The sequence below is a fragment of the Callionymus lyra genome, chromosome 13, assembly GCF_982586985.1.
Source record: "Callionymus lyra chromosome 13, fCalLyr1.hap1.1, whole genome shotgun sequence".
Lineage (NCBI taxonomy): Eukaryota > Metazoa > Chordata > Actinopteri > Syngnathiformes > Callionymidae > Callionymus > Callionymus lyra.
In genome coordinates this window covers 620,914-633,965 of record NC_141830.1, presented here as the reverse complement: position 1 = coordinate 633,965, position 13,052 = coordinate 620,914, and the positions used below count along the sequence as shown (strand labels likewise).

Here is a 13,052-nt window from a genome sequence, read left to right as displayed (position 1 = left end):
TTCAAACTAATTCCGACGGTCCTTCAGAAAAGTTTTAATCCACATTTTATACTTTGCAGTGGTTATCTCAGTTTTCTTTGAGCGTTTATAAACGATATCTGAATATAGTTTTGGGGTAAAACAGTACATAAGTCATATATTAATCAAACGCGTGTTTTACTCTGAAAATATTCAGACGACAGCAAAATAAAGCCGAGGTCACGTGATTGTTCAAACTTTCTCTAAGTGATAAAGTGCATTTAAAAAATATTTAACGGGATTATTTGCGCGACAAAATGAAATACTCACCAAAAACAAAAATACAAATCGAAACAAAAATACAAATGAACGAACGCGGATGCGATAAACGGGATGTGACGTCACGACAGGAGTCACTTCCGTGTCACGTGTTGTTTCCTCACGCTGTAGCAGCATGGCGGAGAAAAACATGAAGAAGAAAGTGAGGAGTTTGAAGAAGACGGTTCTTCACCAGGAAGAACAGATGGAGGAACAAGAAGAAGACGAAGAGAAGGATGACATGAAGGACGACGGAGACGAAGAGGAGTTCAGTCTGGAGGAGGTTCTGCGGCTCGGAGGGACTCGGGTCAGTTCTGGTTCTGATACTACAGTCCAAACATCCCAGTCTTGATGGGACAAAGATTTCTACAGTCACTTCTATTGTAGCCATGACAACACACACACACACACACACACACACACACACACACACACATATGATATTCTCTGATCAATACATAATGTTGATGATATTCTCTGATCAATACATAGTGTTGATGATATTCTCTGATCAATACATAGTGTTGATTATATTCTCTGATCAATACATAGTGTTGATGATATTCTCTGATCAATACATAGTGTTGATGATATTCTCTGATCAATACATAGTGTTGATGATATTCTCTGATCAATACATAGTGTTGATTATATTCTCTGATCAATACATAGTGTTGATGATATTCTCTGATCAATACATAGTGTTGATTATATTCTCTGATCAATACATAGTGTTGATTATATTCTCTGATCAATACATAGTGTTGATGATATTCTCTGATCAATACATAGTGTTGATGATATTCTCTGATCAATACATAATGTTGATGATGATATTCTCTGATCAATACATAATGTTGATGATATTCTCTGATCAATACATAATGTTGATGATATTCTCTGATCAATACAGTGTTGATGATATTCTCTGATCAATACATAATGTTGATGATATTCTCTGATCAATACAGTGTTGATGATATTCTCTGATCAATACATAATGTTGATGATATTCTCTGATCAATACAGTGTTGATGATATTCTCTGATCAATACATAATGTTGATGATATTCTCTGATCAATACATAATGTTGATGATATTCTCTGATCAATACATAGTGTTGATGATATTCTCTGATCAATACAGTGTTGATGATATTCTCTGATCAATACAGTGTTGATGATATTCTCTGATCAATACAGTGTTGATGATATTCTCTGATCAATACATAGTGTTGATGATATTCTCTGATCAATACATAGTGTTGATGATATTCTCTGATCAATACATAGTGTTGATGATATTCTCTGATCAATACAGTGTTGATGATATTCTCTGATCAATACATAATGTTGATGATATTCTCTGATCAATAGTGTTGATGATATTCTCTGATCAATACAGTGTTGATGATATTCTCTGATCAATACATAGTGTTGATGATATTCTCTGATCAATACATAGTGTTGATGATATTCTCTGATCAATAGTGTTGATGATATTCTCTGATCAATACAGTGTTGATGATATTCTCTGATCAATACATAGTGTTGATTATATTCTCTGATCAATACATAGTGTTGATGATATTCTCTGATCAATACATAGTGTTGATGATATTCTCTGATCAATACATAGTGTTGATGATATTCTCTGATCAATACAGTGTTGATGATATTCTCTGATCAATACATAAATATCTCTGATAATCACATAAAAAACAAGTTATTATCAAAAAGGTGCTTTAATACCAAAGAACCACATCAGCAGCGACGACTAACCAGATCTGGTCTCGGCTCCTTCAGGCGGACTTCGTGCTGCTGGCCGGTCTGGACGACTCGGCCGAGCTGGTGGACGGAGGGAAGAAAGGCGCCATCGACGACCTGCAGGCCGGAGAGCTGGAGCAGTTCATCGGGAAGCTTGGGATCCGCAAGCTTGCGAGTCAGCAGCTCATCCAAGAACCCGTCACGGAGCGAGAGGCCCAGAAGGAGGTCCAGGCCCAGAAGGAGGTCCAGGCCCAGGAGCAGGTCCAGGCCCCGGAGGAGGTCCAGGCCCAGAAGCAGGTCCAGGCCCAGAAGGCAGTGAGCGTGCAGGAGCCCAACCCCGCTGACCCGCCGACGGCGAAGAAGAAGAAGCAGCAGAAGAAGAAGAAGGAAAAGAAACAGAACCTCTTTGAGTTCATTCAGAGACAAGGTCTGCTGGTGCGACCCGGCGGCAAGTGGTTCGACCTAGACTACACCTCAGAGTCCACGTCATCGCCGCAGGACCCGGCGCTGGTGGCGCAGTACAAGACTTTGGCACAGCAGCTGTACCAGTCCGAGGTGGACCTCTACAAGTCCAAGAAGAACCTGCAGAAAGGGGCCAACTCGGCCTGGATGAAGACCGTGGTCTCCTCCGGTGTCCTGGCTGACCGCATGGCCGCCATGACGGTGCTGATCCAGGACGCCCCGGTGCACACGCTGGAGCACGTGGGGAACCTGGTGGCCATGGTGAAGAAGAAGGGCAGTCGGCGGATGGGCATGATGGCGCTGGACACGCTCCGGGAGCTGCTGCTCAGTGACCTGCTGCCCGAGAACCGCAAGCTGCTGACCTTCTCGTCGCGACCCTTCGACCTCCTGGAGGAACGTTCCAGCGGGAACCGCGAGGTCCGAGACCGCCGCCTGCTGCTCTGGTACTTTGAGCAGCAGCTGAAGCACCAGGTGGCGGAGTTTGTGGTCGCCCTGGACGCCGTGTCCCACGATACGGTGGAGGCCGCCAAGACCCGGGCACTGACCACGGCGCACGAGCTGCTGAGTCAGCGCCCCGAGCAGGAGCGGGCGCTGCTGGTCCAGGTGGTCGACAAGCTGGGCGACCCCAAGTACAAGACGGCGGCGAAGGCGTCTTACCTGCTGGAGACGCTGCTGCACAGTCACCCCAACATGCGGGCGGTGGTCTGCTGCGAGGTGGAGCGCCTCATGTTCCGGCCCAACGTGGGCGCCAAAGCCCAGTACTACGCCGTGTGCTTCCTCAGCCAGGTGCGGCTGAGTCACGAGGAGGCGCCGCTCGCCGCCAAGCTGGTGTCCGTCTACTTCACCTTCTTCCAGGCCTGTGTCAAGAAGAAAGACGTGGAGTCCAAGATGCTGAGCGCGCTGCTGTCCGGCGTCAACCGGGCGTACCCGTATGCCGGCGGCGGCGACGAGAAGATCCGCGAGCAGCTGGACACGCTGTTCAAGGTGGTCCACCTGGTGAAGTTCAACACGGCCGTGCAGGCGCTCACGCTGCTGTTCCAGGTGCTGGACTCGCAGCAGAGCGTCTCTGACCGCTTCTACGTGGCGCTCTACAGGTAGGACACGCCCACTGGTCATGTGACTCTCCTACTGACATCTCGCCCTCCTCAGGAAGCTGCTGGACTCGGGTCTGTCCTCCTCGGGCCGGCAGGGGATGTTCCTCAACCTCCTGTACAAGTCGCTCAAGGCGGACATCGTGCTGCGCCGAGTCAAGGCCTTCATCAAGCGTCTGCTGCAGGTCAGCGCCGAGCAGAGCGCCAACTTCACCTGTGGCGCCCTCTACCTGGTGTCAGAGGTCATGAAGAGCAAGCCAGGCCTGAAGGTTCTACTGCAGGAGGCCGAGGTAAGACGGAGACCAGGGTGAGAGTATGATGATGATGATGGTGAAGATGAAGGTGATGATGATGTTAAAGATGATGATGATGATGATGAAGATGAAGATGATGATGAGGATGATGATGATGATGATGAAGGTGAAGATGAAGATGATGATGATGATGAAGATGATGAGGATGAGGATGAAGATGAGGATGAAGATGATGTTGATGATGATGATGATGAGGATGATGATGATGAAGATGATGATGAAGATGTTAAAGATGATGAAGATGATGATGAAGATGATGATGATGATGAAGATGATGATGAGGGTGAGGATGAAGATGTTAAAGATGATGAAGATGATGATGATGATGAAGATGATGTTAAAGATGAAGATGATGAAGATGATGATGTTAAAGATGATGATGATGAAGATGATGAAGATGAAGATGATGATGAAGATGATGATGATGAAGATGTTAAAGATGATGATGATGAAGATGTTAAAGATGATGAAGATGATGATGAAGATGAAGATGATGTTAAAGATGAAGATGATGATGAGGATGAAGATGTTAAAGATGATGAAGATGATGTTAAAGATGAAGATGATGTTAAAGATGAAGATGATGATGAAGATGAAGATGATGATGATGAAGTTAAAGATGATGATGAAGATGTTGAAGATGATGAAGATGTTAAAGATGAAGATGATGATGATGAAGTTAAAGATGATGATGAAGATGAAGATGATGATGATGAAGTTAAAGATGATGATGAAGATGTTGAAGATGATGAAGATGTTAAAGATGAAGATGATGATGATGAAGTTAAAGATGATGATGAAGATGTTGAAGATGATGATGATGAAGTTAAAGATGATGATGAAGATGTTAAAGATGAAGATGATGTTAAAGATGAAGATGAAGATGATGATGATGAAGTTAAAGATGATGATGAAGATGTTAAAGATGATGATGATGAAGATGAAGATGATGAAGATGATGATGATGAAGTTAAAGATGATGATGAAGATGTTAAAGATGAAGATGATGTTAAAGATGAAGATGATGATGATGAAGTTAAAGATGATGATGAAGATGTTAAAGATGATGATGATGAAGATGATGATGAAGATGATGATCTTCAGGATGGAGGAGAGGAGTTCAAGGATCTACTGGAAGACGACGAGGAGCGTTTTGTAGACTCGGACAAACCACCGGAGATCCTGGAAAGGAACTCGAAAGCGTCCTGGGTTCATCACCAGAACATCGATGGTCAGACACACACTTGTGTATACACACACACACACACACACACACACACACAGGTGTATAAACACAGGTGTATAAACACACACACAATTGTGTATAAACACACACACACACACACACACGTGTGTATAAACACACACAGGTGTATAAACACACACACACACACACACACAGGTGTATAAACACACACACACACACACAGGTGTATAAACACAGGTGTATAAACACACACACAATTGTGTATAATCACACACACACACACACACAGGTGTATAAACACACACACAATTGTGTATAAACACACACACACACACACACACAGGTGTATAAACACACACACAATTGTGTATAAACACACACACACACACACACACACAGGTGTATAAACACACACACAATTGTGTATAAACACACACACACACACACACAGGTGTATAAACACAGGTGTATAAACACACACACAATTGTGTATAAACACACACACACACACACACACACAGGTGTATAAACACAGGTGTATAAACACACACACAATTGTGTATAAACACACACACACACACTTGTGTATAAACACACACAGGTGTATAAACACACACACACACAGGTGTATAAACACACACAGGTGTATAAACACACACACACACACAGGTGTATAAACACAGGTGTATAAACACACACACAATTGTGTATAAACACACACACACGTGTATAAACACAGGCGTATAAACACACACACAATTGTGTATAAACACACACACAGGTGTATAAACACAGGTGTATAAACACACACACAATTGTGTATAAACACACACACACACACACAGGTGTATAAACAAACACACAATTGTGTATAAACACACACACACACACACAGGTGTATAAACACAGGTGTATAAACACACAGGTGTATAAACACACAGGTGTATAAACACACAGGTGTATAAACACACAGGTGTATAAACACACAGGTGTATAAACACACAGGTGTATAAACACACAGGTGTATAAACACACAGGTGTATAAACACACAGGTGTATAAACACACAGGTGTATAAACACACAGGTGTATAAACACACAGGTGTATAAACACAGGTGTATAAACACAGGTGTATAAACACACACAGGTGTATAAACACAGGTGTATAAACACAGGTGTATGAACACAGGTGTATGAACACAGGTGTATGAACACAGGTGTATAAACACACACAGGTGTATAAACACACACAGGTGTATAAACACACACAGGTGTATAAACACAGGTGTATGAACACAGGTGTATGAACACAGGTGTATGAACACAGGTGTATACTCTCTCCATCAGGTCCTCAGCACCAGGACTACGATCCTCTCCACAGGAACCCTCTGTTCTGCGGCGCTGACCGGGTCACGCTCTGGGAGCTCCGTCGGGTGAGAAAGTGCGACTCATGTTCCGCCGCATGTCTAACGTTCTGCTCCTGCAGCTGGCGCTTCACTTCCACCCGTCGGTGGCGCTGTTCGCCGACACGCTGCTGCAGGTGAGTCCAGGTGCGCGGCCGACGTCGTCATGGCGACTCACCATCCTGTCCCCCCAGGGCGAGTCCATCCAGTACTCCGGAGACCCCCTCCAGGACTTCACTCTGATGCGCTTCCTGGACCGCTTCGTGTTCCGGAACCCCAAACCGCCGAAAGGCAAACGTAAGCGTCGCCTTCGCAGACCGTCTCTGATCGTCTCTGATGGTCTCTGATGGTCTCTGATCGTCTCTGATCGTCTCTCTGATCGTCTCTGATCGTCTCTGATCGTCTCTGATCGTCTCTGATCGTCTCTCTGATCGTCTCTGATCGTCTCTGATCGTCTCTGATCGTCTCTCTGATCGTCTCTCTGACCGTCTCTGATCGTCTCTGATCGTCTCTGATCGTCTCTGATCGTCTCTCTGACCGTCTCTCTGACCGTCTCTGACCGTCTCTGATCGTCTCTGACCGTCTCTCTGACCGTCTCTCTGACCGTCTCTCTGACCGTCTCTCTGATCGTCTCTGACCGTCTCTGACCGTCTCTCTGACCGTCTCTCTGACCGTCTCTCTGACCGTCTCTCTGACCGTCTCTCTGACCGTCTCTCTGACCGTCTCTCTGACCGTCTCTCTGACCGTCTCTGATCGTCTCTCTGACCGTCTCTCTGACCGTCTCTCTGACCGTCTCTCTGACCGTCTCTCTGACCGTCTCTCTGACCGTCTCTCTGACCGTCTCTCTGACCGTCTCTCTGACCGTCTCTCTGACCGTCTCTCTGATCGTCTCTGACCGTCTCTCTGACCGTCTCTCTGACCGTCTCTCTGATCGTCTCTGACCGTCTCTCTGACCGTCTCTCTGACCGTCTCTCTGACCGTCTCTCTGACCGTCTCTCTGATCGTCTCTGACCGTCTCTCTGATCGTCTCTCTGACCGTCTCTCTGACCGTCTCTCTGATCGTCTCTGACCGTCTCTCTGACCGTCTCTGATCGTCTCTGATCGTCTCTGACCGTCTCTCTGACCGTCTCTCTGACCGTCTCTCCGATCGTCTCTCCGACCGTCTCTCCGACCGTCTCTCTGACCGTCTCTCCGACCGTCTCTCCGACCGTCTCTCCGACCGTCTCTCTGACCGTCTCTCTGATCGTCTCTTTGACCGTCTCTCCGACCGTCTCTCTGACCGTCTCTTTGACCGTCTCTCTGATCGTCTCTCCGACCGTCTCTCTGACCGTCTCTCTGACCGTCTCTTTGACCGTCTCTCTGACCGTCTCTCTGACCGTCTCTTTGACCGTCTCTCTGACCGTCTCTCTGACCGTCTCTCCGACCGTCTCTCCGACCGTCTCTCCGACCGTCTCTCTGACCGTCTCTCTGATCGTCTCTTTGACCGTCTCTCCGACCGTCTCTCTGACCGTCTCTTTGACCGTCTCTCTGATCGTCTCTCCGACCGTCTCTCTGACCGTCTCTCTGACCGTCTCTTTGACCGTCTCTCTGATCGTCTCTTTGACCGTCTCTGACCGTCTCCGACCGTCTCTCTGACCGTCTCTTTGACCGTCTATCTGATCGTCTCTCTGACCGTCTCTCTGCTCGTCCACAGAACACACGGACGCCATCGCCGCGCCCTTCAGGCGCACGTCGGCCGCCGGGACGCTGCAGGGTAGGTCGGGGTCACGACCTCTTGCTTGTGATGTCACTTCCTGTTCGACTCTGACGCTCCGCCCTCCTCCCACGCCTCAGTGAACAGCGAGGAGTTCCTGTCCAAAGACGAGAGCCAGGTCCCCGTGGACGAGGTCTTCTTCTACCGCTTCTTCAAGAAGCGGCAGCAGGAGCGGCGCGTGCGGCGGCGTACGGACGGCGACGGCGAGAGCGTGGAGGACGTGGACGACGAGGAGTTCGAGCAGATGTTGGACTCCTGCGAGGGCGACTCGTACTTCCCGGACCTGAAGGACGACGACCTGGACTTCGCCAGGTGAGTCTCGCCGCGGCGCCGCCCGACGTCACGCTGACGCTCCTCGTGTTCCCGCCGCAGTCACGTCCAGAGCCAGAAGAAGAAGAAGAAGGCGGCGGCGGCGAGCGAGTCGGACGCGTCGGACGACGACCTGGACGACGACCTGGACGACGAGGAGGTGTCTCTGGGCAGCATGGACGAGGACTTCGGGGACGAGCTGGACGAGGACGGCGGGATGTTCGTGGACACCGCCGCGGGAAGCGACGACGACGAGGAGGGTGAGATTGTCGGCGAGGTCGCCCCCCGGGTCATGTGACGCTTGAGCTGATCACGTGACGTGTGCGCAGTTCCAGAGCTGGACGAGGACGCATCCGTCGGCAGGAAGAGGAAGTCGTCCGAGCGAAGCGTCTCCGCGGCGACAGGTGAGTGAGGACCGCGCACCCGGGAGACGAGCTCCATGTGACGCGTGTCTGGTGTCTGCAGGCGCCAAGAAGAAGAAGAAGAAGACGACGAGTGACATGTTCGCCGCCGCCGAGCAGGTGAGCGCCGCACCTGAGGACGCACCTGAGGACGCACCTGAGGACGCACCTGAGGACGCACCTGAGGACGCACCTGAGGACGCACCTGAGGACGCACCTGAGGACGCACCTGAGGACGCACCTGAGGACGCACCTGAGGACGCACCTGAGCACTCGCTTCACTTTGTCTTTCAGTTCGGAGAGATGCTGGACGAGAACGCCGGCGCCAAACTGGACCACCTGGGACTGGACGCCATGGCCAACCCTGACAAAGCAGGTGAGAGGTCGCGAGAGGTCGCGAGAGGTCGCGAGAGGTCGCGAGAGGTCACAGTGTGACGCCCGGGGTCATGTGTTCAGGTGTCAAGCAGCTCAGGTGGGAGTCCCAGCGAGACGACTGGATCCAAGGCCGCGACGTGAAGACGCTGCGCAGGAAGAAGGCCTCGTTCAACAGGAAACGCACCTTCGTCGCCAACAGGAAGAGGAAGTAGCGGCGCGTGAAGGAAGAGAACTTTGAGTGAACAAATAAATCTTTGACTTTTGGACGTTTTTTGTCTTCAAGAGAGTACAAGTACGTGAGAGAGTACAAGTACATGAGAGAGTACAAGTACGTGGGAGAGTACAAGTACGTGAGAGAGTACAAGTACATGAGAGAGTACAAGTACGTGGGAGAGTACAAGTACGTGAGAGAGTACAAGTACGTGAGAGAGTACAAGTAGGTGAGAGAGTACAAGTACATGAGAGAGTACAAGTACGTGAGAGAGTACAAGTACATGAGAGAGTGCAAGTACGTGAGAGAGTGCAAGTACGTGAGAGAGTGCAAGTACGTGAGAGAGTACAAGTACGTGAGAGAGTACAAGTACGTGAGAGAGTACATGTACGTGAGAGAGTACAAGTACGTGAGAGAGCACAAGTACGTGAAAGAGTACAAGTACGTGGGAGAGTACAAGTACGTGAGAGAGTGCAAGTACGTGAGGGAGTACAAGTACATGAGAGAGTACAAGTACGTGAGAGAGTGCAAGTACGTGGGAGAGTACAAGTACGTGAGAGAGTACAAGTACGTGAGAGAGTGCAAGTACGTGAGAGAGTGCAAGTACGTGAGAGAGTACAAGTACGTGAGAGAGTACAAGTACGTGAGAGAGTGCAAGTACGTGAGAGAGTACAAGTACGTGAGAGAGTGCAAGTACGTGAGAGAGTACAAGTACGTGAGAGAGTACAAGTACGTGAGAGAGTACAAGTACGTGAGAGAGTGCAAGTACGTGAGAGAGTGCAAGTACGTGAGAGAGTGCAAGTACGTGAGAGAGTACAAGTACGTGAGAGAGTGCAAGTACGTGAGAGAGTGCAAGTACGTGAGAGAGTGCAAGTACGTGAGAGAGTGCAAGTACGTGAGAGAGTGCAAGTACGTGAGAGAGTACAAGTACGTGAGAGAGTACAAGTACGTGAGAGAGTGCAAGTACGTGAGAGAGTACAAGTACGTGAGAGAGTACAAGTACATGAGAGAGTACAAGTACGTGAGAGAGTACAAGTACGTGAAAGAGTACAAGTACGTGGGAGAGTACAAGTACGTGAGAGAGTGCAAGTACGTGAGGGAGTACAAGTACATGAGAGAGTGCAAGTACGTGAGGGAGTACAAGTACATGAGAGAGTACAAGTACGTGAGAGAGTACAAGTACGTGAGAGAGTACATGTACGTGAGAGAGTACAAGTACGTGAGAGAGCACAAGTACGTGAGAGAGTACAAGTACGTGAGAGAGTACAAGTACGTGAGAGAGTACAAGTATGTGAGAGAGTACAAGTACGTGAGAGAGTACAAGTACATGAGAGAGTACAAGTACGTGAGAGAGTACAAGTACGTGAGAGAGTACATGTACGTGAGAGAGTACAAGTACGTGAGAGAGCACAAGTACGTGAAAGAGTACAAGTACGTGGGAGAGTACAAGTACGTGAGAGAGTGCAAGTACGTGAGGGAGTACAAGTACATGAGAGAGTACAAGTACGTGAGAGAGTGCAAGTACGTGGGAGAGTACAAGTACGTGAGAGAGTACAAGTACGTGAGAGAGTGCAAGTACATGAGAGAGTGCAAGTACGTGAGAGAGTACAAGTACGTGAGAGAGTACAAGTACGTGAGAGAGTACAAGTACGTGAGAGAGTACAAGTACGTGAGAGAGTGCAAGTACGTGAGAGAGTACAAGTACGTGAGAGAGTGCAAGTACGTGAGAGAGTACAAGTACGTGAGAGAGTACAAGTACGTGAGAGAGTGCAAGTACGTGAGAGAGTGCAAGTACGTGAGAGAGTGCAAGTACGTGAGAGAGTACAAGTACGTGAGAGAGTGCAAGTACGTGAGAGAGTGCAAGTACGTGAGAGAGTGCAAGTACGTGAGAGAGTGCAAGTACGTGAGAGAGTGCAAGTACGTGAGAGAGTGCAAGTACGTGAGAGAGCACAAGTACGTGGGAGAGTACAAGTACGTGAAAGAGTACAAGTACGTGGGAGAGTACAAGTACGTGAGAGAGTACAAGTACGTGAGAGAGTACAAGTACATGGGAGAGTGCAAGTACGTGAGAGAGTGCAAGTACATGAGAGAGTACAAGTACGTGAGAGAGTGCAAGTACGTGAGAGAGTGCAAGTACGTGAGAGAGTACAAGTACATGGGAGAGTACAAGTAAGTGAGAGAGTGCAAGTACGTGAGAGAGTTCAAGTACGTGAGAGAGTACAAGTACGTGAGAGAGTGCAAGTACGTGAGAGAGTGCAAGTACGTGAGAGAGTACAAGTACGTGAGAGAGTGCAAGTACGTGAGAGAGTACAAGTACATGGGAGAGTACAAGTAAGTGAGAGAGTGCAAGTACGTGAGAGAGTGCAAGTACATGAGAGAGTACAAGTACGTGAGAGAGTGCAAGTACATGAGAGAGTACAAGTACGTGAGAGAGTGCAAGTACGTGAGAGAGTGCAAGTACGTGAGAGAGTACAAGTACATGGGAGAGTACAAGTAAGTGAGAGAGTGCAAGTACGTGAGAGAGTTCAAGTACGTGAGAGAGTACAAGTACGTGAGAGAGTGCAAGTACGTGAGAGAGTGCAAGTACGTGAGAGAGTACAAGTACGTGAGAGAGTGCAAGTACGTGAGAGAGTACAAGTACATGGGAGAGTACAAGTAAGTGAGAGAGTGCAAGTACGTGAGAGAGTACAAGTACGTGAGGGAGTACAAGTACGTGAGAGAGTGCAAGTACGTGAGAGAGTACAAGTACGTGAGAGAGTACAAGTACGTGAGAGAGTGCAAGTACATGAGAGAGTACAAGTACGTGAGAGAGTGCAAGTACGTGAGAGAGTGCAAGTACGTGAGAGAGTGCAAGTACATGAGAGAGTACAAGTACGTGAGAGAGTGCAAGTACGTGAGAGAGTGCAAGTACATGAGAGAGTACAAGTACGTGAGAGAGTGCAAGTACGTGAGAGAGTACAAGTACGTGAGAGAGTACAAGTACGTGAGAGAGTGCAAGTACGTGAGAGAGTACAAGTACGTGAGAGAGTGCAAGTACGTGAGAGAGTGCAAGTACGTGAGAGAGTGCAAGTACGTGAGAGAGTGCAAGTACGTGAGAGAGTGCAAGTACGTGAGAGAGTACAAGTAGGTGAGAGAGTACAAGTACGTGAGAGAGTACAAGTACGTGAGAGAGTGCAAGTACGTGAGAGAGTACAAGTACGTGAGAGAGTACAAGTACGTGAGAGAGTGCAAGTACGTGAGAGAGTGCAAGTACGTGAGAGAGTGCAAGTACGTGAGAGAGTACAAGTACGTGAGAGAGTGCAAGTACGTGAGAGAGTACAAGTACGTGAGAGAGTACAAGTACGTGAGAGAGTGCAAGTACATGAGAGAGTACAAGTACGTGAGAGAGTGCAAGTACATGAGAGAGTACAAGTACGTGAGAGAGTACAAGTACATGGGAGAGTACAAGTAAGTGAGAGAGTGCAAGTACGTGAGAGAGTGCAA

At 48.3% G+C, this 13,052-nt stretch overlaps 1 protein-coding gene across 2 annotated transcripts; it reads left to right on the top strand.

The window, feature by feature from the left end:
* The first annotated feature begins 394 nt into the window (after positions 1 to 394).
* On the top strand, positions 395 to 9,624 carry cebpz (CCAAT enhancer binding protein zeta). 2 transcript variants are annotated; one of them, XM_087805696.1, is made up of 14 exons: positions 395 to 583; positions 2,083 to 3,599; positions 3,655 to 3,886; positions 5,015 to 5,141; positions 6,465 to 6,550; positions 6,604 to 6,657; positions 6,715 to 6,817; positions 8,214 to 8,273; positions 8,354 to 8,585; positions 8,646 to 8,842; positions 8,912 to 8,986; positions 9,048 to 9,103; positions 9,278 to 9,359; positions 9,440 to 9,624. In XM_087805696.1, the coding sequence occupies exons 1-14, from the start codon at positions 413 to 415 to the stop codon at positions 9,568 to 9,570; spliced, it is 3,123 nt and encodes a 1,040-aa protein (XP_087661822.1). In that variant the 5' UTR covers positions 395 to 412; the 3' UTR covers positions 9,571 to 9,624. The 2 variants fall into 2 exon arrangements, with proteins under 2 accessions (XP_087661822.1, XP_087661821.1); XM_087805695.1 differs by having other exon boundaries at positions 9,048 to 9,359.
* Positions 9,625 to 13,052: the final 3,428 nt, after the last annotated feature.

Coding starts and splice junctions, on each gene's coding strand:
- cebpz (XM_087805695.1), top strand. CDS start 413: ATGGCGGAGAAAAACATGAAGAAGAAAGTGAGGAGTTTGAAGAAGACG. Junction 6,818..8,213: donor CAAACCGCCGAAAGGCAAAC/GTAAGCGTCGCC, acceptor GCTCGTCCACAG/AACACACGGACGCCATCGCC. Junction 8,274..8,353: donor GGCCGCCGGGACGCTGCAGG/GTAGGTCGGGGT, acceptor CCCACGCCTCAG/TGAACAGCGAGGAGTTCCTG.